Source organism: Drosophila novamexicana, unplaced genomic scaffold (assembly GCF_003285875.2).
Source record: "Drosophila novamexicana strain 15010-1031.04,08,12 unplaced genomic scaffold, DnovRS2.1 tig00000877-arrow-arrow-pilon, whole genome shotgun sequence".
NCBI lineage: Eukaryota > Metazoa > Arthropoda > Insecta > Diptera > Drosophilidae > Drosophila > Drosophila novamexicana.
In genome coordinates this window covers 818,643-842,259 of record NW_020824831.1, presented here as the reverse complement: position 1 = coordinate 842,259, position 23,617 = coordinate 818,643, and the positions used below count along the sequence as shown (strand labels likewise).

The following is a 23,617-nucleotide window of genomic DNA, read 5'->3' as shown; positions in this document are numbered from 1 at the left end:
GAAAAGCGAAAACCGAGTCAGAGAAAGAGAGAGAGGGAGAGAGAGGGTGAGTGAGGGAGGAGAGGGCGACAGAGATGAAGGCCTAACTAGACCGGAATGTACAATTATCAAAGGCATCTCAACGCGCCGTCATTGTCCAAGGAAACGACTTGACAAGCTGCCCGCCTGCCCGGCAGCCGCCACTTCACGCTACTTCCAATGGAATTTGGAATTTCATGCTCCGCTATTTGTGGGTCAACGAGGACGCGCAGCGCATTAAATGTGCAGCTTCAAGTCAGCTCAATGACCATTAGGCGGATCTGCTAGTCCCAATTTGAATATATTTTCTCTTTATTTTTTTTTTACCCCGGGCAGGTGACCGGCCCAAGCTGCCGGTCAGTTTAATGAGCGGCTTAAATTCGCAGCGAGTTTTAAGTGAATTTAAACATGTTCGGACCCTGGTTTGAGGTCAGCAATTAATTGAGTTACAAAAGCACAAGGCACACAAAATTTCATTACGCATACGACCCGGTGTTGCATGACCAGCAGAACAATAAGACGGCAAGGCTGTGACTGTAGCAACTGAAAGCCCGGCAAAGTTTGCCGTAAACGTCATTAGTTTCAATAACATTTACACAAAAGCACGAGCACACACAAACACACAGGCTTGTTGTTGCTTGTGTTTTTGTCAGGGCATAAATTAATCCAGGCAAATCACTTGCCGCCTCGTGCCACATTTTAATTGAGATTTAACGCCTTCTAATTGCAGCGAATAAATTGAAATATATATATATAATATACATGTAAATTATATAAATCAGCAGTAAGTCTTGCGGCTTATCCATATGGTCCTTAAAAATGTAACCAATTATAAAGATAACTTCCAAAGGTCTCACATCATTTGAATAAATACTGTGAATAAATAAACAATTGCCCGGAAATGTGTTAATTTGGCTTAGCGAACACTTTTGGCCAATTTTTGTGTATTTTCAACTTTCTAAATGTGCACCCGCATATTTATTTTTTAAGTATACAATTTGTATACACTTGCCGAAAAAGGGCATCTTTCACTTTATGTATTTTTACATGTTGTAGATTTACTTATTCAGAGAGTAGTTAACACTCCTGGAGTCTTAGAAATATGTTGAAGGAATGCAAGATGATGGAGGAATGCTGTCCAAGAGGAATATCAATTTGATCGGAACAGTTATCTTTTGTTAAGCTGAGTGGATTATGGCTTTTAAGATTTTAAGAAAAATTTAAAATCTGCCTACCGAATAAACAACATTTATCTATTTGAAAAACCTATCTCTAAGATGAGTCCTGAAGATAACATACGTAATCAGGAAGAAGCTGTCTGATAAACGAGCTGGAAAAGATGCTGCTGTTCAATTGATAAGACTTGAGCTAAACTGGGATGTCGGCAATCAACCAGTACACTAGGGCTGAGACTTGCCACTTCTTGGTTCATGCATCAGAGAAAGGCTTAATATTACTTACCCAAGTAGAAAAGTATTCTGTAGACTGAAGAGACTGCAGCTGTGATACCTGCAGCCACTGTGAATCTTGGCTGCAATAATTGCTCCACATTCCCACAAATATACCGCCACTGCATCGGATGTAAACCTAAACGACCCCTCCCAGACGGGTCACAGAGAGCATGGGAGCATAGGGAATTTAAGCCTCGGCATCTCCATTCAAACTGTTCATTTTGTGATTCGTTCAGCTTTACCTTCGGCCATTTTGTGTTATGGCCATTTTACCATTGGTTCGGTACGGTTTGGTCTGCTAATTCTCATTTTCATTTGTTTTCTCGCCCTGTTTGCGCTTCAATTAACAACAACTTGTTACATGCGCAAATTGCACTAAACTCTGAGAGTACAAACATAAATAACAAAAATAAATAAATAAATAAACGTGGCTAAATGAAAAAAATGTAAATATATTAGCATACATACACACATACATATATATGTATGTACGTATGTGTATATCCAACATTGCCGTTGCGCTGCTGCGTAAGGTTTCCATTTTGGTTAGGCTGTGCAAAAAGAAGAAAGAGAAATATATAAACAGGTAAAAGGCCCATTTGGAGGGCGGGTGTTAATTTCATAGGAATTTTGAATTTATGAAATTTACAGGTGCTGTTGTAGTCACACGCACACACACACAGACACGCATACGAGTTGTGTGTCTGGGAAAATATGAATACGTTGAAATTTAAACAAAAAGGCCAGCTAAAAATGTAGGTGAAATTATTTAAAAAATATTGAATATTTTTATATTTTATACTTTTTACAAATGAGAGTTTAATTTAAATTGAAAAATATTTACATTTTATTAAAATATGTTTAAAATAGTTTTCCCACATTTATATACATGCAACAGCTCTTTATAATTTATATTAAATATCAATAAATATAACTAATTTTTTTATTTTATATTTTCAATTGTATTAAAAAATATAACTAGGGCCACATGGCGTATGCGCAATAAACATGTTGCAATTAAATGCATATTCTTTCAATAAAAAGGAAACTTTTTGATGCTATTCTCTTTTCTTTGAAATTTCTGTACTGCTAAAACAGTTTAATTAATAAAACTAACTAATTTATGTTGATAACGCCTAAGATCAGCCAACTATTGTACTAAAAACGAATGCCCATTTGATTTGCAATACGAAACAAGTGTGTTTATTAATTGACGAATGAATAATCAAATATTTATGCGCAGCATCGAAATGTGAACTCAAATGAAAGCCAAGCAATCAATTCAATGATAATAATAATATTAATAATAATAATATTAATAATAATAATAATAATAATAATAATAATAAAAATAAGCTCGCCCCTCAACCCCCAATTTGGCTAGCGAAAATGGTAGCCAATGCCATTTGTATTTCAATATCCCCCTCTCCCGGCCAAACTATCATATCTTCCAACGCATTTTCCATGGCACAATGCATACAATTTGCAAGTTGAATATTCGTAAATTTCTATATGAATATCGAGCATCGTTTGTGCAGCATCATAAATGGCTAGCTGAAGCATTTGTATGGCTGCATCTATCGATTTGGCCATAAACGAAAATCGCACCGATTAGCTTAAATTGCACAACATGGACAAGTGAATCCACCGACAAAGTCAGGACACCCTAACCTCGATATTGCCACAGACAATAAACCAATAAACGAAAGCCATGTACTGAGCCATAAAGGTCAGCCAGCAGCAGCCGAGTGTCCACAAATTAAGTAGCTTAGGGATTCACATAAGTGCCCCAAAGATGATGTTGCTGCTGCGACAGCTGCTGCTGCTGCTCATGTTGCTGATGGGAATGTAGCTCCTGCTGATGCTGCTGCTGTTGTTGTGGGGAGTCTGGCACTGCTGGTGGATAGTGTGCATAGCCAGCTGAGCCATTCTGTGCCTGCGTCGTGTAGCTCATGTGCTCGTAGTAAGGCGAGGCCAGGCACTCAACCGGCTGGGAGCTGGCGCTGGAGCAGGCCGAGGACAGCGAGGCGGATGAGTTGAGCGGCGGCGAGTGTGCGGCAGCGGCCACTGCGCCGGCGGGCACATGCTGTTGCGTTAGTGGCAGCATTTGATCCATAAGATACTGGTCGATTTCCTTGGGATCAATGTCGACAGCCGCCGCCGCCGGCTTGCTCAAGTAATTTAGCGCTCCATTGGCGTGTGACGATGCTGCAGCAGCAGCAGCAGCCGCAGCAGCTGTAAAATTCCCAGTTGCAGTTGCGGCTCCATTGTAGCCATTGTAGCTGGTGTAGCTGGCACGCTGGGCATAACCATAGCCGCTCATGTTCTCCAGAAAATCCAACTCCTGCACGGCCGCGCCCACACCCACGCCCACGCCCACACCATTTTGTCCACCATTGTAGTTGAGCTCACCCAGCGCTATGTACTCCCGGCCTGCGTCGAGCAGCACGCCGTAGTCATTGCTGCCGGCAATTGTCGCGCTGCTCGGCTCGCTCAGCTGGCGCAGCAGCAAGCTGGAATTGTGCAGCATGCCAGTTGGCTGTTTGGCAACGCCTGTATATGGCGTGGCAGGTGGTGTGAGTGATGAAAGAGAGCTGGCCGTCGAACAGGGTGAGTCCAGCATTCCGCGCTCCGTTTCGCTGCCCAAAGCCAGACCCTGCTCCAGCAGGCTGGCCGCGCAGGCGCTGTTCAGCGACTTCATGAACGCCTCATTGCTAAAGACATCAGGACTGGAGCTGCTGTGGGTGGTGCTATTGGTGGTGCTGTTGTTGGGGCCTAGGCTGCCGCCAACGCTGCTCGAGGAATTGTTATGCGCTTTGCCGGAGCGACGCTGTGAGGCATGGCTAGTGGAACTGCGTCGCGCAGTTGAAGTGTTTGCTGCTGATGTTGCTGCGGTCGTTGCTGTTGCTGGCGTGGCAGCAACTGTTGCTGCGGTCATTGTTGCCTCCGTTTGTGGCATGATGCGCGCCTTTTTGCGCCGCGGCTGATATTTATAGTCGGGATGCTCCTGCTTGTGCGTCATGCGCAGCTTCTCTGCAAATTCCATGAACGGCTTCTTATCGCTATCCTTCAGATTTCTGCGAAGCAAAAAGCAGAGAAGGGTTGAGCAAGGGGCATAGAGAGGGGAAGGGCGAATGCGCAATCAGCGCTTTAATTTATGGCCACTTCAGTCAAATGTTCGCTTATTTATTGGTCTACAAATTGGTCGCCAAGTGACAAGCGGTGCGGCCTTCTAATTAACTCTCAAGGCGGATGCTTTGGCTCAGCCTCTTATCAGCGCATTCCCGAGATTTTCAAACTCTTATCGCGCGCCCGCTGAACTGTGAAATTTTAATTTCAAAACCGTTTTTATTACAAACAATATGAAGACGACGCCGAAGCGGCGACTTTTTGTATCACATATATGAAAAATGTCAACTTTTATGTCAGCTGAATTGCGAATCGGAAAACTGTGAGGTCATACACTTGTCTACCTAAGGCATGGCAACAATGTTGACATGAAAATGGGTTCAGCCTTTATCGAATACAAAACTCGGTTCAGTTTTTGACAAAGAGTCATTAGAGAATTGGAAAAGTATTTGGTAGAGTATTTGGAATAAACTCAGACGCTTTGTCTTTTAGCCTCAGCCATTTGAGAATTAATGAAGATTATTAATTGTGGCGCCCGTGCACTGACATATTGTCTACTCACTTCCACAGTTTGCCCAGGGATTTGCTCAGCTCGGAGTTTTGCAGGTGCGGATATTGTTTGGACATGACTCGACGTGCTGCCTGGGCCCAGACCATGAACGCATTCATGGGTCGCTTGATGTGCTCCTTTTTGCGATCGGAGGGTGCTCTGCAAGATATAGAAAGGCAAACAAAGTGAGATGAGTTTACGTGTAGGATTTTGTTTTTGTTAGTGCAAACGCCTTACGGCATTCACTTGACATTAATTACAACAGCAACGAGCAGAAACAAAAATGGCCCCGCGCAAAGTGTTTCCTGTCAGCGGCCGCCGTTGGCGTTGAGAAATTCGCGAATTATGTCAAACTGAAAATTGCAATTAAAACTTTTATTTGTCCGGAGCAAGAAACAGAGGCTGCGCCCGAGGCAAACAAACTTCTAGATTGCAGCCAGAACTTTATTTAACCCGAAATAAAAAACAAGAAAAACAACGGCATCAAAAGAAACCACAGAATTGCAATGTCTGCAAGTGGCTGTTTCAGCCATTTCAACGACAGCAAATAAGAGTGGTCTAGTCGGGAATACCTGACTAGCAGACACCCTGTACATACACACAGAACACAACTACGCACGCATACACACAAGACTTCTTTTTCCCCTAACCACATAATTTACAATTTTCTTGCAGAACTTCGGTGTTCATTGCCCGATTCTTATAATATTGTCAGGGCATAGACGTGGCATTCTAATGTGTAGAATTGAAATATTCTTAATTTGTGTGTGCCTTAACAGAGTCTACATACCATGTCTACATACAAGTAATCAACAATGTGAAACAAGAGTCTAGCTCTTTTAGTCTCTGAAATCAAAGCAATTGACTGCCCGACTCAAGTGTTGACGCTAAATAGGAATATATACACTTCTTGGGATCGAAGATTGATTCTTCTGCCTGTTACATACATCAGCCTGTCTTACATTTTCAGTGGAATAAGAACACAAAAAACTTCCATAGAATTGCAGTTTATACGGTATACAGGAAAATATTGCAATTTGATACATTTTAAATGCGTTTAGGGCACACAAATCATCGATGGAAATAAATTATATAGTATATGCCAAAAAATAGTTGTAAATTGATTGAAATAGAAATTCGTTTGAAAGTTATAATATGTTATTTTATTTATCTGTGCATACCTTGATTCGAAATTTATTGAAATTTTAAAACATATCCACAAAGGAAAATAAATTGCCATGGAATTTATTACAACAAATGAAATGTGCAATTGGTTTTCGTGTCTCCTGTTGGCATACCTGACCTACATCGATTGTACAAGAAACTAAAATTTCATGTCCTCGCATGTCACAGGCACTACTGCAGGAAAATTAAGATATATAAGGCTTACCACACACACATTCATACACTTGCACACCCTCTCGCTATCGCTATAAGTGGTTTTCCCAAATTCAAATAAAGTTGACGAGGCGTATGATAACTTCAGGGCCGTAAGAGTGCACAGGAAAAATATGTACAAAGCCTAACTCACTTTTACGAAGCCAGACACACATGCACAAAAATATATGTACATTTACATATTTATTATACCCTAACAAAAGATAACTTTATAAAAAATCAGTATGCTTCTACCAAGAGCTCTAGCGCTTGATAACTTTTCTTTAATTTAAATAGATATTTTTAAATGATTTTCGGTCAATCAAATGAAACAACAAAAGTGGCGATTATAAAAATAATAATATATTTTTTTGTTTCAAAATGTCTTTAATTATAATTGGATATCTGCCAGTCGGGCATACAGAAGAGCGGGAAGCCTCATTGTGATTTAGCATGTTGGGGCAAAAAATAAAATAAATAAGCTCTCAGACACAAATTCAATCAAAGGAATGGGCATGGCAGGTGGGCGTTAGATAAAGGTTGCCTCCATGCGGATTACTTTTATACGCTCGTTTCATGTATATTGAATTATTTATCCTAAATAAACATAAGCCGGCAACAGATTTTACTAGCTGAGGCAATGAATTTCGATTGTCCTTGGGCAAAGGTAGGTGTATGTGTGTGTGTGGTTGGCGTGTGTGTGTGCTGTAACTGCACAGGTGTCAATTTGTGCTTAACAGAGTTTCTTGCCAAGCACGGGCTTGGTTCAGCAAAATTGCCTTTAATCAAAGCAATTCAATAGCTTAACAAAGTCCCATCTTAAAATTCAGCCAACAAATAGTCTTAACCAGGTGGTAAGTAAACATTTGTTTAGTAAGAGAAAGTTAGCAACATTTCCGCCTACTTATGAAAGTGTTTACTCGAAATAAGGATTCTGTTTTCTGTAACTAGTTAATAAAAACAAAGCCCTTCAATTTGACTATAGATAGTGATATATTTTGAATATATAATCAGTTAAAGCCTTAATCAAGCTTGGAATATACAAAATCTGTCTCATCCCACATTTTTTAATGAACCACATTAAATAGGCACAAATTAGTTTAAATGATTTATCATTATTTAATATTATTATTAAACTTTTTTCTATGTTATATATATATTTATGTTTATATCCTACACAGACAACCCCCAACCAACTCATACATGCGAGTCGCCTAATTAAATACGACCTTGCTCCTGTTTATCCCCACCTTACCTTTGTCTTAGACATAAATGCATTTAAACATTTGCATTAAGTTAGGCATCTAACTGATTTCGTGTATCTCAAGTTACGCACAATTTGCGCATGCAAAACACTAGAAGCTAGCCGAATTAATTTCTAGGCCTTTACCTGAATACACATTTACAGGACCTTGAAATCAAGTCTTGAGTGAATGGCATTTAATGTTGTTCGTGAAAATAGTTAATGCATAAATTTATTAAATTGTAAGAAAAGTCAGAACTGAAGTTAAGTGTATGCTAATATCTTATATAAGTAAATCTGTTTTTGAAGAGATTATCTATTTAATACTAAATTGAAAACAGAGCAAATTAACAAGTAAGAGCGCTTCCTTCCATACTTACACAAAACTCAAAAACCTCTTGCTGCGGCTTAGCTTCTTTTGTTAACCCCACGCTTTGGAAAATACTTTGTTCATTAACTTCGCTGTGTATTTAAGGATCTTTATGAAAATTTCTGTGTAAGAATATGGCATCCAATACCAAGCCAAGGAAAATAACTAAAAAAAAATTAATTGTAACAATGTTGGGGGAATGAACAGAAGGATTCCACTACGTGAAATATTCTAAGTCTAAGTATGCAACCAGATTAAGTATATGTAGCCATTATAAGCTTCAGGCTTATGATCAAAAAACGATCAATTTCAATATCACTTCTTATCAATTCTATGGAAGCGGGTAAAGCTATCGATGATCTTAAATAAACTTTATCTGAAGGAGCAATTTGAAGACCTTCAGCCTTTAGCTGCTATAGTAAACGATTTCGTACATACGGACATTCTATGGGAACAATTGGGGGAACATGACTGGAATGACTCGACTGCACAAGAATATATATACAAGAATATATATATACATAGAAGAAAGTATCTTCTGTCTATTGCATACATTTGCACAAAAGCTTATACCCTTTTAACCCCTATTCAATGGTTTTCGATATTTCTCAATTCAATTCAATTATCGGATAATAAAATACTGTCTATTAATTGTTCTCATCAATTACGTCTAATGGGCCAAATCAATCACAATGGTGTCTCTTACAGACTCGGATTCTAAGAAACGAATTACGCAGGTGGTTTCCCATTTTCTACACAATTATTATTGTTATTATTGTGTATTTTAGTGTGGGAGCATGCACTTTGGATTGTGCGAGACAAAATTGACTTGACTTGACTTGTCTTTGTAAAACGTTAAGGTGTACTTATCATTCGAATAGCTCGATTTTTCACCTACAATTTATAGTATAATATTTTTATCATATTGTAAAAGACATTACATTTGTTGTTGGTTTTAAACACTATCTTTGCCAAAATGTGCAATCAAAAATCTTATTAACATGTGGTGAAAATATCGAATAGCTTTATGGAAGAATCTATTCATAAATAGTTCTTCAAGGGAAAACTTCTAAAACTTTCTTAGCAATCGAGAGCTGTACTCAAAAACATGATGGGCAATAAATTAAAGCACGGGTGGGGCAAATTTTCTTAAAGGGTATTGAATCTTCGGCGCGCCAAAAAACGAAAAAAACTGCCTTTTTCCTGCTATTAAATATTCAAATATAAATATTTGATATTCTTTCAATATGCTCAAAATCAGCTACAAATTGACTTTGTTGTTTACTTAAAAAATAATGTCTGTTACAGAGGTGCAGTGCAAGAACGTGCATGTGTGTGCGTGTGTGTACACATGTCAGCATGTGTATGTATCTGTGTGTGTTTAGGGTAGTGCACATCCTCTCTGCCATGCTGCTCCGCACTGCCTGGGCTTAATTACAACAACCCGAGCTCGAGTTGGAGCTTATTAAGCGATTAAAAACGCGCAGACCGGAGGCCAAATGGCGGTTCGGTTGGACAACTAGTTGCAAGTGGCAAGTGGCAAGTGGCAAGTTGCAAGCGGGAAGCTGCTTATCTGCTGTTGGTATCGTCGCGGCCCCCCAACCCGTCAAAAATGACGCACAGCAAGTGAATGTGTGTGTGTGTGCGTCTGTGTGCGTGTGTGTGTTTGTGTGTGTGTGTAGTGAGCTCTCACGCTTGACAGCACGCTAATCAGAATCAAGTGATGTTCGTTTTGCAGTAAACGTTGCACAACGCCAGTTCCGAGCACTTGGCAACTCGAGCACGTCTTCATTATTTTGTTGTTGCTCTTGTCTTTATTGTTGTTGCATTTGGAGATGCGCAAATCTCATTAAGTGATATCTTCAAGTGGCCGTTCGCTGCACATCCTATATGAAAAATGTGCATTTTTATACTTTGTACCCATTAAATATAGTTTAAGAGGGTATAATGCATTTAAGCAAATGTATGTAATAGGCGGAAGGAAGCAACGTACACTATATAATATATATATCAGTTCGATGATAGCTAATGATAGCTGTCCGTTTGTACAACAGCTAGATATTTAAAAATATATATATTATCTGTACCATAAAGCTTATCGTTTACTTTTCGATAACTGCTCCCATTTTCATATTATTGAAAAATATCGATTTTGGGACAAAGTTGTTTAAGCATAACTCAAAGATTATCACAGCTAGATACACTAAGCCTGAATGCAGGTTCTTGAATAGAATTCACAGGCTAAGAATATTTCACTTTTCAGATACTACTTCCATTACTCCCTAAACTGAAAATAAGTCAATTATTCAGGTTGAGTTAAGGCCTGCAATTTTGAGAAAGATTGGATAAAACTCCGGAGATATTGATGTATGCAAGGGGGGAAAGTAGCACAGGCGTGAAGTGTTTGTAATGTTAACTTGGCTTTGGGCTCAGGGTATCTCCTAGTCGAGCACTTCCAACTAGCGCTCTCTTTCATTTCTGTTGCATTTTGCATATGCCAAAGTTGTTGTTGTTGCCGCTGCTGTTGCTACATCTTTTATCAGCAATGGTCCATTTGACGCTTTTGTTATTAAAAACACACACACAAACATACAAAATAAAAAATTATTCATCAGACCCAAATATTTACAGGCGGGCTGTAAACACACAAATTTTTACAAATTTTTTCCTGTAAAAATGTCGACTACAAATGCAGCCAATTAGCAAGCGGCAAAACGGCTCACAGCGATTTTCACAAGCTCACAAATATATGAAATCTATATATATGTGCATATATATGTATCTAACAGATACAAATGCGTGTAAACAAATTGCAGTTGACGGCGACGGCAACTGCAGCCGCGCTTGTGTTTGCTTTGGACAGGCGCTGCTCATCAATTTCCCACGCAGTCGACGCCGCTTTTTTACGACACTTTTTGTTGCTGTTGGAATATTTCTCACTTCTTTTTTTTTTGGCCGCATTCAAATGCCCAACGGATGCTGTTGCCCCCCCCCCCCCCCCCCCCCCCCCCCCCCCCCCCTCTCGCTAATCTACATGTTGTGCCCCCCGTTAGGTGTTTGCTCTTTTTTATTTCGCTCGAAAAGAGCCGAAATAACAAAATAAAGTTGGTCAAACACTGATAAGCCGATAAGGCAACAGTTGCCCAGTTGCTGCTCCCCGTTCCCTCTGCCCATAACACACGCTCACACACACACACGCACACACGAGCAGCTACCGTGAGAGTTGCATGCGAGATGTGCACTTGGAGTTTGCTCAGCTTTTGTTATGACAGCGGCAACAGGCAACCACAGCAACAACAAACACTACAACACAACAACAAAAGTGACAACCGCAACCGCATTCAAGGCCCTTTGTTATTGTTGTTGTTGGTTGTCATGTGGAAGTGGGCTCGCATTGCTATTGACATTGAATGGCATTCTCAGAATAATGTCATCTTCTTCATCAGCCGCAGCCACCAAATATTCCTTGGAAATATTCAAAACAATCATTGAACCAATAAAAACTAGAATTTCATCAGGTTTTCCTTTGAAATAACACGCCTAAATAGAATTTAAGTGCAAATTAAAGTCGGTAAAATGTCATCAATTTTCACTTCAACTAAACTTTAAAATAAACTTTATTAAATATTAATAAAAATAATTAATAAAAATAATGATAATAATTATAAATAATAAAGCTCATGCATTACCATATTATACCAATACAAAATTGCATTAAAAAAATGTTCTTTCTAAGCCAACTTTAACTAACCGTTATACTCTACACTCGAAATTATTTTAATACCATAAAATTTCACAAGTATTCAAGTTTAAAGTTTCTATTGTTTCATTTAAATGAAAACTGATATATATGTCGTTTGTATACGTTAATATTTCAGGAAAATGTTGTTTTCAGACTAAACAATTCCTATAAAATAATTAAATTTGAATATTTACAGTGCAACTGCAAGTTCAAGCACAAAATGTTTTATTAATACGAAAATGCAAGTTTGCGCCACAAATAATTTGTTCACATTCTCATTCCATTTGCCAGAACTATAAAAACAACAATTTTTAAACTAAATAAAAATATATCAATTTTAAAATCCGTTAAAATTGAAAACCCTTCCTATCCAATATGTGACCCCCAATTTAGATACAGGAGGAGGGGAATTTATCTTTATAGGTTTGAAATCTATCGGATAAACCTTCCTTTCCAATAACATTTCACACAACGTCTAAAGCTAATTTTCTGCACTCGTGGTTATAATTTGCCCAATTTCCACGTAAATCCCATAAGATAACTATATAAAATTGTTCCGCTCCCTAGCTCTTACGATTTGAATTGAGCTTTAATCGCCAATCAGTCGAAATATTTGTGATTTAAAGATATATTTTATAGATATATTCAAAGATTTTTATATTTTCTTAAATATTTTCCAGTTTAAAGTATATTAAGTTTGCAGCTTAAGAAAATATAAATATATTAACAATACTTTAATAAAATTTAAAAAAAAAAAGTAGTTTAGTCAACATTAGTTTTTATATATAGAAACTACTGGGCTTAAATTAATATTAGAACAGGAGCACTTGACTGGAATTAAAATTTTCCTTAGCGCCTTAAAATTGAAAAGTACTTTCTTCGAGCTGCATTTTTTTCATTCGTTTTTTCTTTGTGCTTATAAACTGACAAGTGAACCTTGAACTTTCCATATCATTAACTTGGCATCCAATATTTTCAGCCTTATACGTAATTCCAAGAGCTTTTACTTTTCATATGAAGTCCCCGCCAGACCCCCCACCCACCAATGAGCTACCCTCTTCGCCGGCACTTGATACGCACTTCAGGGCCCGCTTTTTCGCTGCTTGTTTTTCAATTTCCAAGTCAATTTATTTTTACAGCCAGTCGTCGTCGCCGCCGCACACTCGAGCCGCAGCGAGAGGAGCCCAAGAGGATGCCATCAGGCCATCAGTGACCAGGGCAAGCATAGAGCACAGTTTTGGGCGTGCTCAGGGGTAGCGACAAGGCGATTTGGTTGGGAGGGGGCGGACGAAGGTTAAACACTCTCGGTCTGCCACTCGCAACCACGGAATGAAGAGCGACACTTAAAGTGCCCGGGTTCAGACCGAAACCCAAGCAAACTTGTTAAATACTCTTCTTGTTGCTGTTGTTTTGTTCTGTTACTGTTGTTGCTTCAATCATTTAAAGGAGTAAATAGAATCGATGATATGCGATATGGCTTGATATGTCTCTGACATTGCTTTTTGCCGTTCAAAGTGTCTCCTTCAGCAGCAACAACACTGGACAACAGCAGAAGCATTTGAATTGGAAACGTTTTGAAAGTCTACAAAATGTGCTTCTACTCCTAGAACACATTTGCTATTCATAGTGCGCTAGTAAATTTGCTACCTGTCCTGACCGTAGACTTTAGTTCAGAGTGTGCGAACTCTTACAGTCGGACAGAAGCATATTTTGTATCTATAATCGTTATAGACTACAACATTTCTTTTCTCTCAATACTTGAGACAAGGACTTAACACTCAAGGAAAATAAACTTAGGCCGAGATATAAGCCCACTGAAACTCTGTTTGACTTATTTGTTTAATTTAATACTTGATTTAAGAACATTTAAGCATAAAAATGAACTATTAAGTACTCGTTCGCCCAAAATTGAAACTAAAACACTTTAAACACAATTAGCTTCGGTGCTAATTGTCCTATCGCAATAAAATTTTGAGGCAACATTCAACTTTTTAAACCATTTTGTGGGGCTGTCTAAAATTAAATATTCTGGATAAAGTCTAGAGTCTAAAAATGGTGTCTCTAACAAGCTTCGATGTATGTCCAGAAACCGAATTTCGATATTCAATTTCGATCGATTGCATGAAATCGGTTCAATTTATCGATGTTTTGAAATGTGCTTGAAATCTACGAAAATCTGGCTCTCAAAGTCTCTGAAATCTTCCCGTTTATACACACGGACAGATATCCCTGGCCTGGATGGACTCTAATCTAGGATAAAAACATCACCCAGTCAGAAATTCGAGAAATCTTACACAAATCTGGCTTCTATACTAAAGAATTTTGTTAGATTAATTTGTAGGATGGTGTAGCACATATACATATATATATACCAGATAGTCAATAGGTCGGAAATGGCTTAAATTAAACTTTGCTTTGGCGCCTGAAATGCTTGGACCCTGGCTAGGGTTGGGTTAACAACCATCAAGACCAGAACTTGAGCAGCACATGTCCGTGTCATATGAAGCTGCGACGTGGCCAATATGTGATGTTGTCCCTTAACCGCACGCCCACACACACAAAGACACACACACACACAAACACACACGTCCTGCACTTTGCCCTTACCAATTGTCGATTTGTTTGGATCTGAGGACTTTCCCTGCGAACGCAAATCTTATGCCTCACCAAATAGGCGTCCCCACTTAAATGCATATTTTTTTTTTTTGTTAAATTTTGTATGAAATGCTAAAAAGGAAAAATATAAATTAAAAAAAGAATATATATATATATATTAATATGTATCAGTGTAAAAAAAACCGCTTGTCAAGTTAATATTCCACTTCATTTCCGGCTGTGTGGCAGCTGGCTTTAGCTTCAAATCCTGACAATTCCTGTGCTTGTGTGCGTTTCGCTCTCTCTATATATATGTATATATGTGTGTGTGTGTGTGTGTGTGTGTGCTATAGCACAACGTTTATTGCCTGATTCCAGGCATTGTCACGCACCTGTGCCTGGTCTCCGTATCTGGTACCTGGTCATAAAACCGCCAACACAGCCGCTGGCGGCCATTTTGGCAGGCGACCCACGCGGCGAATAAAAACCAAACATGACAAAGTGGTTGGGCTGGCAGAGGGTGTATATGTGTGAGGATGTGCTTGTGTGTGTGTAGCGGTAGGTGTTTGGGAGACGCTCTGTAAATTTACTGCGACTTGCAAACAATTTGGGCACCTGCTAAGCTGCCAAAACTGCAAAGCTGGCACACTGGGGAACTGTGGCTGCCAGCGGTTTGCATGGCCAGAGTCCAGTTTTTGACAAAGGTTCGGGGAGGGTTATGCAAAATCTAGTCAGACACGACACAGGGGTTCCAAACTTTGGGCTGGCTGTTGCGGTTATGAGCACCGCAGTGAAGCTGAGCAGACAACCACAGACACCTAGAGCAACAATAGCCAGAAAATCAATATTTGTCTTGTAAGCCGCACGTGTTTCTTGGTCGAAACTTCTTGTTCTTATTGTTGTTGCACAAATAGTAGAAGAGAGCGGGAGAAGGCGCGCAGCTGGATGTCTATACCAGCGCCTTGTCAGCTTCGCCAGAAGCAAATACAAACGGGACGCAAATTTCAAAGAAAAGTCTAAGAATCTTAGTAACTTCTACTACCCTATTTTTCCAAAACTAAATGATTTTCGCGTTCTTATTTTGAATACGCGGAATTCTACTTTTATTTCAGCCTTAAATGAAACCTTGAAGTGCACAAAAAATAATCAAGCCAAAACCAATCCAAATTTATTAACAATAATTTGCTTCGATTAAAAGAAACTGACGAACTTGAAAATGGTTTCAAATATTATTATTGGATACCACACCTTATTTTTAGCGGCATTGCCTCAGACATTCGTATATACACCCTTTTGTATTGTCATATTTAAGCTCCTACATTTTCATTAATATCGGACTTTGAATACCGAAGGTAATCAAGAGTAGTTTTTCCATATACAAAATGGGGCCAAGGAAAGAAGAAACACATTTAGAGCACAGCTTGGGACGTGACTTTAGAAAAAGAAGATCGAATATTTGTATCGTCAGCTCAGCGCTCTTTTCAGGGTATCTTCCAGTCGAACACTCCCGACTATATATATATATAAATATATTTTATTTCTTAAGCAACGATATATTTATTTTTATTCGATCAAAATTCATTTTTGCGCACATTTAAATTAGTAGAACGAAGTACCACGACCATAAAATATATATTGCCTAAGCCTAAAAGCTGCTTTGGTGAGAAAAAAAGGTATTCTACTGCTTAATATACATAAATAAACAAAGCGAATGTTATTTGTATAAGCTATAAATCGAGTTTTTTTTGTATTAAAAAAAATGTGACGCACCAAATTTTAAACCAGCAACTGCGCTCAGAGATGTGGGAAACCAAGAGCCTAACCTAAAGGCAAGGCGTTAACTAGGACCCTCCTTTTTGGGAATTGATGTCTTTGTATATCAATTTTTGTTTTCGCATTCTTCTTTGTTCTGCATTCGTTAATGTTTACAGCCAGCATAAGCACATTTCAATACACAAAGCACTCGCGCTTACTCTCTCGCGAGCGCAATGGAGTTTTCAACTCTGCTTTGAGTCGCATTCTTAAACTTTCTTACAGCAACAGATATTTTCCATTTAAATTATATTCTATATTGGTACGAGAATCTCAGGAACAAGTTAAATTGAGTTTGTGTCAATGTTCTGTGGTTTGACTTGTGTGCTGTTGGACGTGTTGTTCGCGCCCTGTGCTAGCTCTCGCACACACAAACACACCATAAGCAACACACACGCACACTCAGTGTTGAGTCTCGAATATTGGCTTAGGCAAGATCCAAATGTTGTGCATGTAAATTGACTGGGCGACTAAGCGCACCCCAAAAAACTTAGTCCATGCCCGATGATATCAGGGCTGGCGTGCACCCCACCTGGTGGGTAGTTGCTTTGATAACCAGCAAAGTCAGATAAGCAATAAATTATTTATAACATCGTTCCCGAAGCATATCCGAAATCGCCAACTTGCGTCTTATCTAATCGCCGTGTAAATACTTAGAGGAGCGCATTAAAAATATATATACAAGAAGTAAGAAGTAAAGCTATTCCCTCAAAAGGGGTTCAAATGTGAGTAGCTACAAATGGGGTGTATGGGGTGATATGCGAAGTGCTATACATATATAAATATATATATATATATATATATTTGTGTATATTAAAAGACACGGAAAGCGACAATAAAGTTATGCATGCAAAGACTGAGTGCTGGCAGGGGCGGGTCAGGCCAAATTGCGCCTTGATAAATGCAAGCGCCAACCGAGGAGCTCTTCAAGTGGTTGTCGCGCTTGCTGTTACTATTTTATTATCATTTTTAACAATTTGATGTTCTCATTTGATTTTCTTGGTGATTCATGCGCAAATTGAACAAATATTTTGGGCACACGAATTTGCGGTTTTCGCTTTGGGGGTTATAAAAGTCGCGGTGAAGCATCTGAAGCTTTCAGGCGGCAAAGATCACATCTGAGTTTTTAATTACGATATCATTTATTCTACCTGTTTGTCGTTTTATAGCAGTTGCATGTCAGGTTTTAGTTAAACGGAATTAAATCTTTAAATATTATGTAATACAACAATGCCTTTCTACGTTTTCAAAATAATGGAATGAAAGTCTTGTAGCTAGATCCATTTTGTTCGACTTTGTAAATTATAGTGGAATCTATTATAGCCAAATGTATTTTACAAGAATATTTCTCGCAAAGCCCACAAAGCCCTAGCATACATTTTAGGTTCGTTGGAATTAATTTCTCATGAGCAGTCTTTGATAAAGGAATTGAACCAGCAAGTGAAGAGAGAAGACACTGGTTCAAATATCAAACTGCTGTGAAGATGATATTGAAATTTATCATAACGAATATTCATTAAATATCTCACAGTCTAGCATATGTTTGGGGCTTCTTATGAGCAGTCCTTGATAAACGAGTTGACCTAGCAAGTGAAGAGAGAAGGCATTGGTTCAGTTCACATACTGCTGTGCGATCGAAGATAATTGAATTTTACGAATAATAATAAAATGTTAACATGTAACTTCTGGAATAGCACAAATATATCAAGTATCTTTCATTTTATCCTAGATCCTTTAACTATTATAGAGCTAAGATTCTAGATTCTCCAGCTTTGGCGAAACCTATTTCTAATATTTACGTAAGAGAGATAGAGATATTTCTACGTATGTATCCAGAGAGAGAAAAGCCAAGCCTTTCTAGAGTTCCCTACTTAGTCATCGATTGAGGTATATTTATATACACACAAAGTCAATTAGGATTTCCGAGAAACATTTTCAAATCTTTAAGTGTTTGTACAAAAATTAAACTAAATCAAATATTTAATATATATATATAAGTAAATGAAAGGCATGGCAGTTACGCATGTGCCCCTGACCCCGCTTCCGCCCTAACCTAGGCTAGTTGTAGCCATTTTAAAGAGAATTAAAGCAACAAAAATAAACTGGCGCATAAAGCGCTAGATAAACAATGTCTAGTGTGTGCAAACGTGTGTGAGATTGGGGCAGGCAAGGGTTGCTCTAGGATTAGGTGACTGGGGGCTGGGGGTGCTAGGCGCAGATAAAGGAAATAGAGTGCCCACCTCCTCGCCGTGTCCTTGTGCAAACACACACGTGTTCTTGACAGCGATTGCGCTTTTGCAGAATAAACACAACACGCTGAGCGCGTAGCCGATAAGCGAGCTAAATTACAGTGGACACCCGTTAGGGCGAACTGCCTATAATTGCTATTGAATCATCGCAATGCGAAATCAGGGATTTTTCTGGACCTTCAGAGTCGAGCCCTTGTATAATTTCATATATCGCTCACATATAATCTGGACTGTTGCTTTATTTTTAGAAAACGTTGAAGAATCTCGAAAAGCTCTTGGATCTTATATACAGCATCAGAAGTTTTTGTAGCAGAACCTCACAATTTTTAGCTTTAACCCCAAGAAATCAACGACACATTTATACAAGAGACAAAATAACTCAAGCAAATAAATATTTGACAACATTTTTTGAAAGACTAAACCAAGCATAAACAAGCATAATCTAAAAATAAAATAAAAAACTAATATCAAAAAATAAAAACAAAAAAAATAAATAAATAATAAAATACATATAGATTTGAAAGAATATATAAACATTTAAATAGAAAAAAAATCAACCAAAACATAAAAATAGGCCTAAAAACTAAATTATTAAAATTATAAAAAAGGAAAACAAAACCAAAAAAAAGTAATAATTAATAATAATGATAAGATACACATAATAAATGGAGAAAATAAAAATAATATCATAAGCTCAATAAAAATATTAATATATGTATATATATAAAAAAATTTAAAAAAATTCGCGTAAAAGTTAAATAACAATAACAAAAGTTAAAATACAATAAATGTAGACTTAAATAAAATAGAAAAAATTAGAAAAATATAGCAAAAAACTTAAAAAATCGCAATATGTAAATAAAATTTCCTAAAAGTAAAATAACATTGCGCAAAATATAAAAAAAATTGAGCATAAATCAATAAAATGTATATGAAGCATATGCGAGAGCAGCCAACTAATATTTTCCACCCTTTTCCACCACTCTACACTTGTCTGATTTGAAGTCATCCGCATTAGCGAGTGTCTACTGTGCCAGCTAATCATGTGGGCCAAACGCTAAGCAAATACTTAAGAAGCTGCTGCTGCTGTGGGCTGCTGTGGCTGACCGTTACAAGGATCACAGGGATCAGGGAGAGGCCGCCGCCAGGTCTTTCTCACGGATTTGCTGTGGCGCCAACTTGTTGACAACGCGGGGGCAGCCAACAACGTTGCACTTGCCACTTGCCAGTTGCCATTTGCCACATTTGCGACACAGCGCCCAAGTGTCAACGTTGTCTGTCTCGTATGTTATTTTCATTGGATTTGGTTCCACACACACACACACACATGTCTACACCTGCAGCCCCATACAGCCCCAAGGCGAAGAGCCATGCCCCACACCGTGCCCTGCCGCCCACCACCACCCCCCTACCCGTTGTCGTCTGGCCAGCTTGTTAGCAGTTAACATCTTTATGCTAAAAACATATTTATTCGCTTTTTATGCCTGAATTGATTTGTCGTCTTCATTTTGAACGTGTTTCGCCGCACATTTATTGTGCCTGCTCCCCCGTATTTCTTGTATTTTCCATACCAACTGAAGCCGACAATATAGATATATAGATATAGATATATGCATATAGATATATATATAGACGAGCTACTACTATGCGTTAAAATGTGTAAATTCAGCTCTCATATTTACATATGCGAACGTATTCCCAAACGTTTCGTTTCTGCTGCTGCTTCTTTAACTTTTTTTTCTTTGCGGCTCGCCGAGTTTGTTTATTCGTTTAAATAAAAAAAAAGAACAAGAACAACAACCGCAAGCACATAAAATTGTGCTAATCAGCGGTGCGAAGAGCGCCACGCTTAGTCATTCATAAATACGTTGACTCCAGGCCAACTCTGTGAGGTTTACCCCTGCGGAAATCCAGGAAATCCTTAGTACGCTTTATTTAAGCATTTTGCACTTGACGTTTCGCTCTCAATATGCGAAATTTGCAAATGTGTAGATATCCTTAGATTTCTTGCTTGTCTAAAAAGTTTATCCAAAGTGTGGTCCTTACTAGCATACATATGTTCCTTATATCCTTGTGACATCTTCGACCCCATTGAGTATATATTCCAGATTTTAGATGTCTGCCTAGGTCCGTCTTTCTGTAGGAAGGCAGTAGATATGTCGAAACTGGCCGGATCGAACCACTATACTATATAGGAACGATCTGTCGAAAAGTAGGCTCTAGTATAAATAACTTTATCTTTATCAAGACATCTTGACCAAACTCGGCAGTTAAGTTTCATTATACTCCCTATATATATGCAAAATCTTATCAATATCGGATTACTTTATTATATAGTTGCCATAGGAACGATCGGTCAAAAATTAAGTTTTTGTATAATAAACTTTTTTGTTTTTTAAGAAATCTAGATCAAACGAGCTTTACTTTTCTAGCATATCTGCAAGACCGTAAGGCAAATGGCAAATTACAAGGGTTGTAAATCTTCGGCCGCAGATTTCTTTACTTCATCTTTTTTTGTAATATTCTATTGACATTTTTAAAGTTTTTTCTTAGCTATAAGTTAAAAGTTTCTCAAATATTTAACTATTCGAAATGCGCAAAAGATTTGCTTAAATACTTTTTCTAAAGTTTGAAGTCAATATATGTGTATGATAAATTTTAATATCTATTAATTTTTAATATCTATTAATAATTTAAAGATAGCTCTAAGAACTGTTTCTAAATTTTGAATTCAAGTTATATTCCTCGAAGATTATTCCAGCTATAGAACAAGCCGCCAATCTTTAGAGTTCCAAGACTCTTTGAAGATTCTTAAAAATAAAGTGGAAATAATAAGCTTTAAAAAAAACAAGTGTCCACTTATTAATAAAATCTTTTTAAAGTTTCTGAGTGTGCTCCATTTAAAATCAATATTTAAAAACTAATCACAAGGTCTTAACCTGTGTAGCCTGACATCTCCAACCCCCATCCAATCTATAGGCCTTAACTGTTAATTAATTAATGTATTTAATAAAATATAAAAATTGAACTAAATTTAGGGATCTATATAAAATGGATTGTCCTGATATTAAACAGAATTTCTGTTTTGCCCAACTGGCGTTTACGTTGAACTTACTTGGCGGATGCCTGCACCAGATTCCAGTCATAACCCTCCAGCACCTTCATCACCGCGCTGGTGATGCGCTCGTCCTCCTTGCGACCACCCTGGCCGGCGGCACGCTTTTGCTCGGCCTTTAGCGCATAGTTGGCCAGGACTAGGGTCTCCACGGGCTTGGCGCGTTCAGCATTTGAATTGGCGCTCATAGTTTTTGTTTGGGCAGACAACTGGCTGACCGACGGCTGCTCGGCTCAAAACTCAGTCAAAGTCAGATAGAGCTGCGGCTTGAGATACAATTTCAGTTCGAGCTACAGATACAAATACTGATACAGATACAGATACACGGGCACTAAGGAACACTGAAAACACCCACACAGCTGGCGAGGCGACGCGACGCGGCAGACAAGCAAACTGCGACTGATCTGCGCCTGCCATCGGCGGCTGGCACTCGGCTCGGCTTGTCGGCGACGGGCGATCGGGTGAGATAAGCTCAAGACGCCGTTGGTTGGACGCTGCTCGGCTGGGCTCGTCTGCCTGTCCAACTGTCCCACTGTCCCACTGTCCCTCAGTCTGCTCCGTCTCGAACTGGAGCTGACGATCCGCGGCGGGGGCGCGCACATAAAAATCGCGGTACGCGTGTAAACATTAACATGTTCATGTGAAATTAGGTGGCCCCAGCAACGATCCTAAAGCGGGACCAAAGGGGACGATCGAGTGACAGTTGAAAGAAACGGGAGAAAGAAATAGACGGAAAGAGTGAGAGAGAGAGAGAGAGAGAGCGAGAGAGGGGGAAAGGGGCGCGAGCCCGAGTGTGGGGCAGAGAAAATACTTATACAGCAACAGAAACAGAACCGAACAGAAATTAGTACGCACTTTACAACCACATGTGGATTTATGACACCTCGACGGATCGGAGGCGACATCTGAAGTTGAAGAACTGGATGGCCACTTGTTGCAGCTGTATTTGATGGGCCAGCGATAAGATTGCCGAAGGCGCAGTCAAGGTGCTTGTTAAAGGATCGTTGGAAGGGATAAAGTGTGCTCCAAAGGGGCAAAGACGGGTAGCTAATGTGCTGTCATCCCTTGAAAGCGTATTTAGAAAATGTTTAGTGGAAATAATTATTATGTTTTATGAGGTTTGGTATATATCAACTATATCAAAAATGTAGTTTGAGAAATAATACCTATCAGTCAGTTCGTCAACTAGTTTATCGATTAGAGCGTCAATCAGACCGTCAATGAAACAGTCAACAAGTCAGTCGAGCTGTTCCCCAATTAATCATTCAACCAGTCTACCAAGCAAACAATCAATCTTATATTCATTTTCTCAGTAAATCGGTCCGTCAATCAACGATTCCGTCAATCAGTCAGTCCACCAATGTGTTCATTAATCAGTTCGTCAAAAGCTCTTTAAATAAGTCAGTCCATTTGTCAGTCAATCAAATCCTGAATTAGCTAGTGCATCAGAAGGTCAAGCTGTGTGTCGATCAGTCAGTCAGGCAGTCAACGAATCGGCCAAGCAGCCACTTAGTTCTCAGTCAGTCTATTAGTGAATCTATGGGAAAGTCAATCAATCAATCAAATAGTCAATCAATCAGTCATTAGGTCATTTAATCAGTCAGTCAATCACTTAATCAATGAATTAGCCAATCAATCAGTTCATCAAACCGTTACTTAGACAGTCAATCAGTCAGTCAATCAGTCAACGAATCGGCCAAGCAGCCACTTAGTTCTTAGTCAGTCTATTAGTGAATCTATGGGAAAGTCAATCAATCAATCAAATAGTCAATCAATCAGTCATTAGGTCATTTAATCAGTCAGTCAATCACTTAATCAATGAATTAGCCAATCAATCAGTTCATCAAACCGTTACTTAGACAGTCAATCAGTCAGTCAATCAGTCAACGAATCGGCCAAGCAGCCATTTAGTTCTTAGTCAGTCTATTAGTGAATCTATGGGAAAGTGAATCAGTCAATCAAATAG

At 38.7% G+C, this 23,617-nt stretch overlaps 1 protein-coding gene across 3 annotated transcripts; it reads right to left on the bottom strand.

The window, feature by feature from the left end:
* Positions 1-2,464: 2,464 nt before the first annotated feature.
* On the bottom strand, positions 2,465-21,977 carry LOC115765023 (transcription factor SOX-8). Of its 3 annotated transcripts, none has more exons than XM_030708378.1 (3): positions 21,652-21,977; positions 5,161-5,307; positions 2,465-4,546 (listed from the first exon to the last, which is right to left on the bottom strand). In XM_030708378.1, the coding sequence occupies exons 1-3, from the start codon at positions 21,837-21,839 to the stop codon at positions 3,238-3,240; spliced, it is 1,644 nt and encodes a 547-aa protein (XP_030564238.1). In that variant the 5' UTR covers positions 21,840-21,977; the 3' UTR covers positions 2,465-3,237. The 3 variants fall into 3 exon arrangements, with proteins under 3 accessions (XP_030564238.1, XP_030564240.1, XP_030564239.1); XM_030708380.1 differs by lacking the exon at positions 21,652-21,977 and adding an exon at positions 5,939-6,232; XM_030708379.1 differs by lacking the exon at positions 21,652-21,977 and adding an exon at positions 6,111-6,232.
* Between the last annotated feature and the right edge of the window lie 1,640 nt (positions 21,978-23,617).